Source organism: Chelonoidis abingdonii, chromosome 1 (genome assembly GCF_003597395.2).
Source record: "Chelonoidis abingdonii isolate Lonesome George chromosome 1, CheloAbing_2.0, whole genome shotgun sequence".
NCBI classification, from domain to species: Eukaryota; Metazoa; Chordata; order Testudines; family Testudinidae; genus Chelonoidis; species Chelonoidis abingdonii.
Genome location: NC_133769.1, coordinates 60195580 through 60210587, shown reverse-complemented (window position 1 = coordinate 60210587; position 15008 = coordinate 60195580). Strand labels below are relative to the sequence as shown.

At 42.2% G+C, this 15008-nt stretch overlaps 1 protein-coding gene across 4 annotated transcripts in view; it reads right to left on the bottom strand.

Annotated features, from left to right (window-relative positions):
* The window catches only part of ANO6 (anoctamin 6), a 146486-nt gene that overhangs the window by 73085 nt on the left and 58393 nt on the right, over positions 1–15008 (bottom strand). For all 4 annotated transcript variants that reach the window (XM_075065965.1, XM_075065956.1, XM_075065959.1 and 1 more), the window contains one exon: positions 6454–6582. In XM_075065965.1, coding sequence (XP_074922066.1) covers positions 6454–6582 — 129 coding nt within the window. The remainder of the gene's footprint in view (positions 1–6453; positions 6583–15008) is intronic.

Genomic DNA, 15008 nt, shown 5'->3' with positions numbered 1-15008 from the left:
AATTTCCACTACATGCATCTAATGAAGTGGGTATTCACCCACGGAAGCTCATGCTCCAAAACATCTGTTAGTCTATAAGGTGCCACAGGATTCTTTGCTGCTTTTACAGATCCAGACTAACACAGCTACCCCTCTGATACTTGAATAACTCACTTCCTCTCACTCCACAGTACAAAAACTTCCCAGATTAAAAGGGAAACAGTCCATTTTTCTCTACCCTCTTCTTCCTCCTCCTCCTCAACCTTTCACTGTCCTCTCGCTTCTTCCCTTCACTCATCCATCACCTGGTCCATATCGCCCTTCGGCTTTGAATCCTTTTACTGGTTCTCCATCTGTGAATACATCAGATTCAAACTCTTTGTTCCGGGCTTCAAGACCCTGCATAATTCTGACTCTCCCTAGTTCTCCATCCTTGTCTCTTTTTGTGTCACCAGCCATCTCCTTGGCTCTACTGATACCAGTCTCAACATAAAGAACGAGGAGTACTTGTGGTACCTTAGAGACTAACAAATTTATTTGAGCGTAAGATTTTGTGGGCTAAAGTCCACTTCATCAGATGCACGTTTGTCCTAAGCTCCTATAACATTGCCATGCCTTCACACTATCCCTGTTCATGGAAGGCCCTTTCCTAAAGGCTACTACTTCTCTACGTTCATATCTTTCCTGGACACCCACTTCTGCTGTGAGTCCTATAAAAACGTATCACATTGATAATGGCAGAATTGATAAGTGATTAGAAATAGTGTGTATATATCATGGAAAATACACCCTCCACACTAGTCTCCACCATGGCCACTTGTATTCCACTATCCCCTCTTTTTGTGTCCTATGGACCCTGGTCCTACAATTCATAATATTTAGGTATATTACTGCACGTACACAGAGCCTCACTGACTTCAGTTGGGCTCCACAGGGGCACAGCAGTCCGGGCACATGCAACAAATGACAGAATGAGGCCTTAGATTGTAAACCCCTGGGGACAGGGGACTGAACCTTCTTTTATGGATGGAAGGCACCTAGCATAATACTGATAATCTTACTGGTCTGATAATTCAAGAGTTAATTTTATGCACATAATAAAATACCAGTAGTTCATTGAACACGTTTATTTTCATAACTATTTGGAAAAGACACTCATTTAAAAAAAATACATTTGGGTTCTGACCAAAAATGACAAACAAGAACATAAAAATGTAATTCGTATGACAGTGTTTCCAAGGGCAGCTTTTTGTTTTTAATTATCTCTCCACTTCATTTTATTTTTGGTACTTGTGACCATGTGTAAAGCTACATCCACTTTTGTACTCTATTAAACACCGCTAATGACATTCCTTATGGCTGCCTCAGCAATGCCAACTGCAATCCTGCGCAATGAATATCAACCTACCTAGCTACAAGGCTTTTTACTCCTACTCCTCCTTTTCCCTAAGGCAAGTCATTATTCATAAACCTGCAGCTTTTGGTATTGTGTTGTATCCTTGGCCGTCTACAGCAGAGTCTATTAAAACTCAAAGATTTAAGAGAGAAACGTTGCTCAGATACAAGACTGACGTCCTGTGTTAAACAGGGCTGCCTGGGGGCGGGCAGCAAGTGGGGCAATTTTCCCCAGGCCCCGGGCCCCGCAGGGACCCCACGAGCCCTGGCCTGGCAGCAGTCCAGGTCTTTGGCAGCATTTCGGCGGTGGGAAGCCCTTCAGTGCTGCCGAAGATGCAGAGCGACTGAAGGGCCCCCTGCCGCCGAAGACCCGGACCGCTGCCCGGTGAGTACAAGTGCCACAGCTCCCCCACTTTGCCCCAGGCCCCATGAATCCTCTGGGTGGCCCTGGTGTTAAAATGCACCTTTCAAGTTTAGGATGTCTACATAATCCTAAAATTAAAGGGACAATATCAAGGAGTCCAGGATTAAAATGTGACCTACAATGCCTATGCGCTGTAATAATATGGCTGGGAATGTTCTCTTGGTTCTACATAGCTTTATCAACAAAATCTGCTGTTGGGCATATGGAAGAAATTAAATAGCCATGTTTGACCTTTCTCTGTAGCAGTTCATTAGCACTATTCCTACTGTAGCACTAACAGGACACTGGTGTGAATAGGAAGCTGACGTATTACAGGGGATCATGGTGGAGGATCAGACTGCTGGGGTGACATGGGAGAAGAAAATATTGGGGGAACAGTATAGCTGGGGGAGGGACACGGAGAGAAGTGAGCAGGAAGGTATGGTGTTGCTGGAGTACATTTGTGTGTATGTCTGAGAAACAGGTGTTCTGGAGCAGGCATGTGGAGTGGGAAAGATGGATGGAACAGATTAAAGCAGGGGCTTTGAGGCAAAGTGGGAAAAGGGCCCTGCCTCCTGTCTCCATGACCTGTTTATCTTCCTCCACACCTCAGGCTTAGCCCTTTTGTATTTTGTCCTGATCCCTTTGTTATGTGCATAAATTTAATGCTGAAAACTTTACCTATGTAAATGTTATACACCTTAAAATATGTTGAGGTTAGAGTTCATTGAAAAATAGGATGCATTTTTCATGAATGTTTTCATGAAAAAATTATCCTTTTTTTCTTGTTGAAAACTTTTGAAATTTGAAACTTTTTGACCAGCTCTTTCTGGGGCAAAGGACTATGAGGAGAGAGGATATAGGAAGTGACAATCTGCTCTCTTTCTTCGTGCCTTTGCCCTAGTCAAGATTATTCTTTTTAACACCCTATTTCTCCCTGGTGCAGAAAAGAGCAACAGGGATGATTAAAGGTCTGGAAAAAACTCTCATCGAAAGAAAGATTTAAAAGATTGGGGTTGTTTACCTTGGAAAAGAGATGAATAAGAGGGTCATTATATATTCACATAAAACAATAAATATCAAGAAGGCAGATCAGGAACTTCTGTTCTCCCTGTCTTATAACACAAGAAGAAGGGAAAAATTTAAAAAGTGGATAATTCTGAACTGATGAAAGGAAATACTTTTTCATGCAACATGTAACACTGGTCTAGTTTTTGAGAAGTCGTCTGCTTCAGAGATCAAATGTGGTATTTATTATGCATTTTGATGTGCTGAATTCAAATATGACAATTAAAACAACTGATTGGCTACTGTTTCTAAGATATTTAAGTTTTTACATTTTATGTCTATGTATATTGTGTAGATAGTAGAGTTTTAATCATAAATTGTAAACCTAGGTCTTTTCATGTGTTTATGGTTGCTTTACATGATAATATTTCACCTGTCCTGTTTATGTAACACTTTAAAAATCAGCAAAAGGGTTATATAAATAAAATTTATTATGAAACAAAAGGCAAAAAACTATTATGTACATAGTTTAGTCCTATTCAGTGTCTACTCGGCGCTTCTTGGCTTGTCTCTTGTATTCATTAAATGGAGCATCTCTTGTCACTGTCCAGCAATAGTCTGCAAGCATTGATGGGCTCCATTTGCCCTGATAGCGTTTCTCCATTGTTGCAATGTCCTGGTGAAATCGCTCGCCGTGCTCGTCGCTCACTGCTCCGCAGTTCGGTGGAAAAAAATCTAGATGAGAGTGCAAAAAATGTATCTTTAGTGACATGTTGCAACCAAGGCTTTTGTATGCCTTGAGGAGGTTTTCCACCAACAACCTGTAGTTGTCTGCCTTGTTGTTTCCGAGAAAATTTATTGCCACTAACTGGAAGGCTTTCCATGCCGTCTTTTCCTTGCCAGGCAGTGCATGGTCAAATGCATCATCTCGAAGAAGTTCACGAATCTGAGGACCAACAAAGACACCTTCCTTTATCTTAGCTTCACTTAACCTTGGAAATTTTCCACGGAGGTACTTGAAAGCTGCTTGTGTTTTGTCAATGGCCTTGACAAAGTTCTTCATCAGACCCAGCTTGATGTGTAAGGGTGGTAACAAAATCTTCCTTGATTCAACAAGTGGTGGATGCTGAACACTTTTCCTCCCAGGCTCCAATGACTGTCGGAGTGGCCAATCTTTCTTGATGTAGTGGGAATCTCTTGCACGACTATCCCATTCGCAGAGAAAACAGCAGTACTTTGTGTATCCAGTCTGCAGACCAAGCAAGAGAGCAACAACCTTCAAATCGCCACAAAGCTGCCACTGATGTTGGTCATAGTTTATGAACCTCAAAAGTTGTTTCATGTTGTCATAGGTTTCCTTCATATGGACTGCATGACCAACTGGAATTGATGGCAAAACATTGCCATTATGCAGCAAAACAGCTTTAAGACTCGTCTTCGATGAATCAATGAACAGTCTCCACTCATCTGGATCGTGAACGATGTTGAGGGCTGCCATCACACCATCGATGTTGTTGCAGGCTACAAGATCACCTTCCATGAAGAAGAATGGGACAAGATCCTTTTGACGGTCACGGAACATGGAAACCCTAACATCACCTGCCAGGAGATTCCACTGCTGTAGTCTGGAGCCCAACAGCTAGACTAGAGCCAATCAACAATTTTAAGCATCATTTTCGTTCTCAGTGACCCAGAATTAGTAAAGTTTGACTACATTTATTTCAGAAGCATTTTGGCTGTAGAGCAGTGTAATTAGACTGTGGGATTCAGCCATAGGAAGTCATTAAGGCCAAGAACTTGACAAGATTCCAATAGGGATTGAGTATTTATATAGTTTTCAAGAAAATCCAGAGTTGTCATAATTAATGATGACTAAAATTTTGGAAGGTCTATTAAACTTTTTGCTCCTGGGTTTAAGCCAGTCTCTAACTATTAGAGACTAAGATGAGACCTATATTTGGAACAGACTATTGAACATCTGTTTACTGCTGGGTTCGAATACCTTCCTCTGAAACATGTAGCTCTGGCCACTGTCAGAGGCAGGATACTGAACTAGATGAACCTCAGATATGATCCAGTCTGGCATTCCTGTTTCTGTGTTCCACCTCCCACCCACTCGTAACACTCATGTTTCCCCTATAACTCCCAGCAATGCCCTCTCTTTCCCATTCCTCTCCGTGCCCCCACAACTGTTCTCCAAATTAACCCCTCCTCCATATCCCCCAAAATCCTAGTCCTTCAGGACACCTGAGTTCTCTGCCAATCATCTACTACCCCTAGTGATCCTTAATATGTATCAAGTCAGTGATGAAGCCCCAGAGCACTTCAGGTGCTGATGCTTTCGTTACAGATATCTAACCCTGTGAAGTGCACAGATGGATCACCAACTGCAAGCTTGGCCCCAAGCTCCGAGCCACCTGGGAGCTCAGTCATGGAGCTTACCACTAATCCCACAGTTTATGATCATCCTTCACATTCAAGGCCAGATCCTTGGCCCCACTGCTGGTTGCTTTGTGCTAGAGCTGCCCTTATGGGGCTGATGGGGATTTCCTTTGTGTAGGCATAGCCCTGAGCGGCTTAATGCCAGCACAGTCAGCTGTATGCTCTTTATTCCCAGCACCTTCCTCCTGCAGCATGGTGGGGCACGTCAGGAGCAGGAGGGAGTGTGCTCAAAGTACGCTATGCTGTGCTATTGAAATGGCCCTAACAGGTCATTCCAGCTGGTGCAAGTTGGGGTAGTCCTGTGACTGTTACAGCTTGTGCCAGCATCCAAAACAGCCTTCACCAGTGCTCAGGAGAGGGGGAGTGGAAAAGTGGTGGAAAACCACTCCTCTCAGTGTGTAAAGCAGAGCTCAGCCACACCTGAGGATCTGGTCCTCTCTGTCTATAGGTTTCCACAGTGAAGACCTGGTGTGCTCCAGTGCTCAGTTGGGTATCTAGGTCAACACAGTGACACGTCTGGCTTTGGTACCTTTCTAGCACCGGCTAACTTGTGGAGGAGACAGCCTACAACAACAACGATTCCTTGATTGTTCTCTCAAGGGAAGTGGTCTGTGAATTAAAACTGCCCTATTCCTCACTGCCTAAAAATCAGTCTTCATGAGTGAAACTTGAGAGAGTTCAGAAAACTTGCTGCTGCTGAGAACATGTGGGCTGAAAAATCAGCAACCACAGAGAAAACACATGTAATTTTTGACTAAGCAACATATAAACATCTCTATTCCTACTCTTTTCCAATTCCCTGAAAGAAGTTTTACAGGCTAGGTTAAGCATTCCAATGCGCAGACACGTTGGTTACTCCAAACAAAAGTGAGAAATAGTGCTTAAAATACAAGTCTAGCTTCACCCTGAATTATGGAATGGGTGACCTTTTTTTGGCAAAAAGTAAATTCACTGAAATATGCAGTTTTCAGGGGCACTGATACTATTTGCCAAACTGCATTTAGAGAATAGTTTCAGCCAAAAACAAAAACAAACAAAAAAAAAAGGAGGAAAAAAAAACAAGAAAAAAAGGACAAAAATACTGACAAAGTCAAAACATTTCATTTTGACCAATTCCCCTCCCCTCTCCCCCAGCTTTCAATTTAGCCTGAACTGAAAAATCAATTATTTTTTCCATGGTAATTATGACCAATGCCTCCATGAAATAAAACTGAGAAACACCTTACCATTTGCTTTTTATTCACACTCATCTTGCGATTCTCATTTTTGCTCTCATCTTCATACACCAAAACAAAGTCAATTCTTCGCTGGCCGTCGTTAAAGAACAAGGAGTCAGGTTTTTGATCAAACTCTGCCTGCAAGGAGTGCAGAACATTTTAAATATGAAGATCTTTACAAGCCAGTTCTTTTTGTTTGTTGACTATGTACAGAAGTTGAGGAGTAGAAAAACTCAATGTCAAGTCATTACAGTAGCAACAAAACTCAGGATCATACTGTTCTCTTTTGTAAAGAGCCAGGTGTCTGTATGACATAAGGACAGCAGAACTTCTACCTAATTTTCTCCTTCAAAAATTGCAGATTAACTTTTGCAAATATGGCAATGAAAGGATCTTAGGTAACAGTACCATTACCAAATAAGGCATCTGTTAAGTAACTTACATACCACTGTGATATACTGTTCCAGATCCTTGTTATAAAATATTTTGATTCCTGCAGGGATTCTCACAATAATTGGCTTCCCGTCTTTCCCAGAAACTTTGCAAGAAGTCTGAGCTTTTCAACAACTGAAAAATCCTTTCATGTCTCCATACATACTAATATCTATAAGAACCAGTGCCACATGCATGACCCTGACTCAGAGAAAGATACGGCCACAGTGCAAATGCATTCACAAAACGTAACACATCCCATGTGGATATACTTCTTATTTTTATTGGCAAAATCTCAGCAGGCACAGAACATTGTTAAACGCCACACATCCATCATGTTATAATATATGCCAAAATCAAAAAGATTAATATATCCATAAACCATCACCCAGTCCCTAGAGGAACATAGGATAGATTGTCATATCCACTCATAACATCTCAATGTGTTAATTCATGTGTATGACATTTTAGGCACAATTGATGATGGGTTTGATGGAGACATTTGAATGCTGGAGTTACATTTTTGCAGTTAGTTTGTGGGAATACTTGTGGGCATCACCATGTGTAATCATGCTTAAGGTTAAGATTTCATCACAGTTATTTTTAGTAAAAGTCACAGACATGTCATGGGCAATAAACAAAAATTCATGGAAGCCAGTGACCTGTCTGAAAAATCACAGGGGAGTGAGGGGCTGAATACCAGGGGATAGGACTGAAGCCCGAGCCCCGCAGAGGGGGACCGACAGCTGCAGGGCAAAAGCTGAAGAGGTCTCTTATAGTCACGAAATCCATGATCTCCATGATGAAATCGTATCTTTAATAATGCTCATCCTCACGTCCATTTTGTTAACAACTAAACCTTAATGTCATTAGAATTCTCACTCAGTTTGAAGAAGTGGGTGTCTGCGTGGCTTAGGTTAAACTGAAAGATGTTCATGACATTGGGCCAGATCCTCAGCTGCTGTAAACTGATATAGCTCCACTGAAGTCAATGGAACTATGTTAACTTATTCCAGTTTAGGATCTTATTTCCAAAGTTGTATGAGAGAAGACATGTATTCCTAAAGGTTTGCAAAACTGCTGAAAACAAGAACTTCTTTCCCTGCCTTTCCTATATTGTCCCTGATATCAAAGTAACGACTTGTATGAGGCAAGATAAGGTTATATTCTTCCTCCTTAATCAAAATAAATACACTTCTACCTTGATATAACGCTGTCCTCGGGAGCCAAAAAATCTTACCGCATTATAGGTGAAACCGCGTTATATCGAACTTCCTTTGATCCACTAGCCGCAGCCCTGCCCCCCTGGAGCACTCCTTTACAGCGTTATATCCGAATTCGTGTTATATTGGGTCGCGTTATATCGAGGTAGAGGTGTATCTCTAAACAACAAACAGAGGTACAAAGGTATCTGGAATGGCTTTACTCACTGTTGTTTGAATGGTAATGTTAGTTATTATTACTAACGAGTTTAGATACAAGTGTTATAAATTACTCCAGGCTTTAATGGTTTGGGATAATTCATGTTTAAAACTTCTTGACATCCAGCATTTTTAGCTTATTGCAATGACACAGAGTATCTGTCTGAACCAAATCAATCAGCAGTTCTCATTTCTTAGAATTATAGGAGTTAGAGCTGAAAGCGACCTGTTAGATCATCCCACTTGGCCATTCAAGGATTGTCTGCAACAGCAGTAGTTTTAAATATAAAATGCAGCACTGCTAGTGCAATCTCCAGACTAGTTTTAAATGTCTTGTAATTGGGCTTAGCTGCATGGTGTCAACATTCTAGTGTGGAGTTAAAATATCAAATTACTGTAAAATAGTTATGTTTTGTTTATTAATTAGCACCCTCTTTTCTCCTGAAGCAGAACCTGATCATACTTTTACAGCTTATCACTTTTCTTGGAATTAAAATAAACAGTGGAGTGATGTTCAACATTGGATTTGTATTTTTATCATACTGATTCTACCTTGACAACTACACTATCATTTGCATTTTAAAAAACGAAACAATATGAACTTGGGAAAGAGTCAAATGACTAAAATCAAGTCAGCAACCAAGTGTTCGAAATATAACAATCATACTAAAAAGAATGTATAACATTCCTGTTACTTAAGGGATAAAGACAATAAATACTAAGTGGGCCAATCTCTATGCTCATAATTACAATAGACTCTCATGTATCTAAGTCTGTAATAGAAAGGGGAAGATAGAAGTGACCCATATATTTAGGTAGCCAAACACCTTCTATTATAAAAGGATTCTTGTAATTTTTTAAAGAGAAATTCTAACACTTCTATTGTTTGCAGAAGGCCTCAGACATTCAGCAGAGAGAATGACCTCAGGTTAGAGAAGAGCCTTTTTTTCGTCCCATGAAATTCTGTTCAGGTTTTCTTGAGATTTGAACTGTTCAAAATTACTATTTCCCTCTTCTCACTTGCGTTCCTCAGGAAAATTCTGGCAGTATCTCAAAATATCTGAACATGAACATTCTAAAGATCTGGGTATTCACTCCCACCGAAGCAGCAGCAGATACAATACTGAAAATACAATTGAAGTGAGCTGTTGTAGCAGTTGTTGCAGTGGGAGTAGGGGAAAGGGAAGAAAGCCAGGCCAGATTTCTGCCAATCATTCCCTTCTTTCTCCCCGTTGGACCCAACACATAGTCCAGCAGACTATGCCCTCCCCTGGGCAAAAAGCTTTTTTCAAACTGTTGGCTGGTTTGGTCCTGTAGCTCAAATGGTAAAAGTCCATGTTGCAATGCTGAATGTATAGCGTTCAGACTCTTACGATGTTGAATAATGGGGGGGATGTTACGGTTGCACATAACAAAATTTTTGTTTGTCTTAATAGGAAATTACATAAAAAATCCAACGTTAAAATAAAATCATTTAGGTTGCAAAGTTAAGCTCTCAAAAGTAGGGCCGGCTCTAGGTATTTTGCCACCCCAAGCAAAAAAAAACCAAACAAAAAAAAACAAAGCTGCGAAAGGTAGCCAGAATTTCGCCCCTGAAATTGTGCCGCCCCAAGCATGTGCTTGGTTTGCTGATGCCTAGAGCCAGTACTGCTAAAAAATTAGGAAATGACAGATTTAAGGTTGCCCATGCCACCTTAATTTGGCCCCCTCGTGTGCATGCATTATGAGGCAGAATTTAACTACATGATCACTGAGGTCAGTGTTTTCCAGCAATGAAAACAGAATAATTTCAGATTTTTCAAGCTGTATATTTTGGAAATTTCAGATATGAATTATAGTGATACAAAAAATACACATATCGACAAACCTGAGCAATATGTAATCCTTTACAGCAGGAAACTGCACTGGAGAAGGGGATAGGAGACAGTTGCACAGGAGAGGTGGAGGACAGATGCTGGGCACTGAGGGCTAGAGCCAGGCCAGCTGTGTGCTGGGGTGAGGGGGCAGGAGCCAGCTGTATAGGGGAGAGGAGGGACAGATCTTGGGCACTGACAGCCTAAAGCCAGCTATGTGGGGGGGGGGGGGGGGAAGGAGCCAGCTGTGTGCAGGGAAGGGAAGCAGGGGAGAGGCACTGTGGACGCTGCCAAGAGTAGGTGCAAGGGCCATCCGCTCTGCAGCATGGTGAGGGAGCCCGGCCCCACTGCCAAGTGCCCTGCCCACCCAGGAGAAGCTCCACAGAGGTTTTTCCAAGCACAGGCCTGTGTAAGAATGGGAGAAGTTGGCGACGAGCCTCAACAGCAGCCCAGCCCTCAGCTTCTGCCCTGTGCCCTGGGGATGAGTCAGGTGTCTCCAGCAGAAACGGGGGGGGGGGGGGGGGGGCACGGAGGGGAGGGAGAGAGAGGGAAGAGGCCTGACATAAGCCTGCTTCCCCACTCCTCCTTTGACTAGCGATTCCAGAACTGAAAAGAGTCATTTTGGAAAAAATTGTAGCAATAGCAGCAATTTCCAGAAAACACCGGCCCTAATGATCACATACTACTTTTTCCACAGGACACATGCCTCATTCAGTATGCAGGACAGATGTATAAAGGGGCCAACTGAAGACTGTATGGGCAACCTTAAATTTGGTATTTCCTAACTTTTGAGTGCTTTACTTTGCTACCTAATTTTCTTTTAATAACATGGAGGGTTTTTTGAATGTAACAGTATATAGGGGCAATAATGCTCTAAGCATGAAGAGGCTGGCAAAACATTCCCCAGTGTCCTACATTTCACTAGCATGCGTATGTATCACCTTTTATGTAGCTGAAAGATTAAGCAATTTTATTGTAACTTCACGAATACAGGTCCACAAAGGGTTCACAGTTATGAAAATATAGCTGAAGCTCATTTTTCAAATGTAAGCCCACCAGGAAGCCTTTGTTTAACTTTTGTTTTTAGCTACTGTAAATAGTGTCCAGTTTTCCCCACATTACACACTTTATAAAGCACTAAAGTAAAATAACAGATTAAACATGGGTATTTATCATTTTGTTGTAAAATCAAAATTATGAAATACAAAAATTTACATTAATGTAATATTAAGTGCTACAAAGTTAAAATGTTTAAAGTCGGGAAAGGCAACTATGCTCCCTGCACCCCCCAAAAAAGTATCCTGATTTTTCACACTTGCTATCTGGTCACCCTAATCCCTATAGCACTAGTGAAGTCAATAGGACTGTGTCGTTTTACACCACCTGAGAATCTGACCCATTGTTTTGCTTTATCTTTAAATTAATTTTTCCTTACACATAGAATAACATAACCATAACACAACACCACAGAAGCTCCTCTGCACTAGTGTAGGCTGCTTTTTCATTGACATTCAAGTGCCAAGCTCACGATCCATATTATGACTCAGACAGTTCTATTAAAAATCAAAAGAACTATAGTGCTTTGCTGAATTTCCTTTTGTTGCCAGATGCCATCAGCCTGACGTGGAATTAAGTTCTGGTCCCCGGATGTCAGCAGTTAGTCTGGAAACAAGTTATCCTTCTGTCATGCCCTGAGCTTAACTATTCAACTTGGGCAGAGGGAGAGAGACTCTTTCTGAAAGGAACTCAGAAAGACTAAAACAAAATAATTTCCATATGGCTTGGGACCTCTTCAGGCCAGAGATTTTCTTCATTGTGTGAATTACACAGAGCCAGACTCATTGCTGGCACTTGAAATAATAACAATGTAGGCCCCTAGTTCTGCCACTCTTGCACTGAGTAGCACTTTACTCTGGAATGTTCCCAAAAGCTCCACTGTCCCTTGACCTAAAAGTCACAAAGCCCATGAGACGGTCAGAACAGCGGGAGGGAAAGCAGCATTTTAGAAAGGCTGGAGGGATGCAAACTAAGGGTTGGGTAGGCTTGACTGCAGGAAGTTGCTGTAAGGCTGGTCTACATGGCGCGGCAATGTGCACTACAGGGATGTGATTTCTAAAATACTCCAACATATGCTTGCTGACTGGCCTGTGTAAACCCTGCTGGCTCACATTAAAAAGTCCCTAGCATGCATTAACATAGTGATGGGGAAAGGGCAGATTTTGGAAAAGATGTTGTAAGACTACAGAACTTGCACTGCTAAAGCTGTAGTACAAATCTTTCACAAGTCTGTGCTTGAACAAGTGACCTGCTGGGTGTTCAACCAACCAGAGGCCTGTGCATGACAAAGCATTCACCATTTACTGGGGATGTTTTCTGAGATATGTTTTGTATCCCCCATGACAAGATGAATGCTGCTAGTGCTGCAAGTGGTGGTGCAGGTACATCCCACACACATTCTGGGTGTGGTGTTCTGTCCCATCTAGTGGCACTGAGACCACCTGGAGCAGGGGTGACCAACCTGAGGCTCCAGAACACTATGCAGCTCTTCAGAAGTTAATATGCGGCTCCTTCTATAGGCACCAACTGCGGGGCTGGAGCTACAGGTGCCAACTTTCCAGTGTGCCGGGGGGTACTGCTCACTGCTCAACCCCTGGCTCTGCCGCAGGCCCTGCCCCCACTCCAGTGTAACGAAGTGCTAAAACAGAGGTACGTTTTAGTTCTGTTTTTAGGAACAATGAGATTAGCAAGCATCAGTCAAAAGGAAAACTTTCCTATATGGTTTCAGTAGCCAACATGTAAAAGGAGAAAGCTGCTTCCCTTCTATTTACTGAATGAAGCTCAGTACTAAAACTAAAGCTTTTGACTTAAGAAAACTGATCGTAACTGCTGACATATGATGTCAAAGTCATTTGACTGCGCTCTGCTAACATGCATCCGACAAAGTGGGTATTCACCCATGGAAGCTCATGCTCTAAAACGTCTGTTAGTCTATCAGGTGCCACAGGATTCTTTGCTGCTTGTGCTAACTTAGGTTAGACATCCAGCTGACTTCCTGTTATATTTTTCATGTAACTTTTCCAACTGACAGAAGAAATTTGTTAAGCTTTATTAGGAAGAGGCCAGAAGTCTTTACCTTTACATAAGGCTGAAGCCGGCGCTCCCTTGTAGGACTAGCTTTCAGCCCCCATATAAGGGAAAGGGTGGGGAAATTCACACTTTCAGGATCTTTGGGTGCCCTCTAAGGCTAAATTTGCACTGCACTCCACTGATAGCAGTGTATAGGGTATGTGTAGCTACATGATGCAGCAGAAAGAAAAATGTGTCCATACTGTGGTGTGTAGCTACACATGTTGGTTAAAGACTCTGGCAGCTGGGAGCCAGCAGGGCTTTCCCTGCTGGAGCCTTTTCCCACTACCAGAATCTTTCCCTGCTGTGGGGAAAGACTCCAGCAACAGGACACTACATTGCTAAAAGAAGCAGTGTAGACAGGGAAGCACTGCTTGGGCAGGGGAGAGCTGTCCAGGGTATGTACTTGGGCACATACACACACCCTTCAGGCATGTCTTTACTTGCCTCACAGTTTACACTATTTATATTGGACTAGGGGAGCTACCCACGTATATACTCTCCACGCTTCTTTTGGCAGGGTACAGTGTAGATGTACCCTCAGGCTGAAAGGTATGATCTGAACGGGTACGTTAATTTACTAGTTAGAGTTTTTGGGATGATTCCTCCCATGAAGTTGTTGAACTTAACTCTCTTACAGATTACAACCTTGACAAATTGGAGAATTGTTCTGAATTCAACGAGATGAAATTCAATAAAGACAAGTGCAAAGTAATTTGCTTAGTAAAGAAATTTCAGACACACAGCTACAAAATGGGGAATAACTGGGTAGGTAGTAGTACTGGTGAAAAGGTTCTGGGGTTAGAGTGGATTGCAAATTGCATATGAGCTGACAGTGTGATGCAGCTGTGAAAAAGGCTAGTACCGTCCTGGGGTGTATTAACAGGAGTGTTATATGTAAGACATGGGAGATATAATCCCACACTACTTGGCCCTGGTGAGGCCTCAGATGGAGTACTGTGTCCAATTCTGGGTACCCAGAGGTGTGTGCAAGGGAGGGGCAAGCAATCAGAGCAGGCACAGAACTCCTCCGGGGTCATAGGAGAAGGGGCGAGAGCCAAAAGCAGTCAAATTTTTATTCCTATGCATGCTTCTGTGGGCACCACACCTTAGGAAAGATGTGGACAAACTGAAGACAGTCCAGAGGAGACCAACAAAAATGATAAAAGGTTTAGAAAACCTGATCAATCAGGAAAGGTTAAAAAAACTAGGAATATTTAGTCTTGGGAAGAAAAGACTGAGGGGAGACCTGAAAACAAGCTTCAAAAATGTTAAGGGCTGTTATAACAAGGACAGTGATCAATTGTTCTCTGTGTCCACTGAAGGTAGGACAAGAAGTAATGGACTTAATCTGCAGCAAGGGAGATTTACATTAAATATTAGGAAAAACTTGGTAACTATATAAGGGTAGTTAAACTCTGGAATAGGCTCCCAAGGGAGGCTATGGAATCCCCATCACTGGAGGTTTTAAAAAACAGGTTGGACAAACACCTATCAGGGATGGTCTAGATTTACTTGGCCCTGCCACAGCACAGGGGGGCTGGACTTGACAACTTTTTGAGGATCCTTCCAGTCCTACGTTTCTATGAGTCTATATTATGGCTACTATTACATCCAAAACAAACTACATTAAAGACCGCTAAGGTTGCAAAGTCAAGCACTCGAGTTGGAAAATACTTCAACTAAGACTGCCTATGGAACCTTCATTTGGCCCCTCTGTGTGTATGCATTA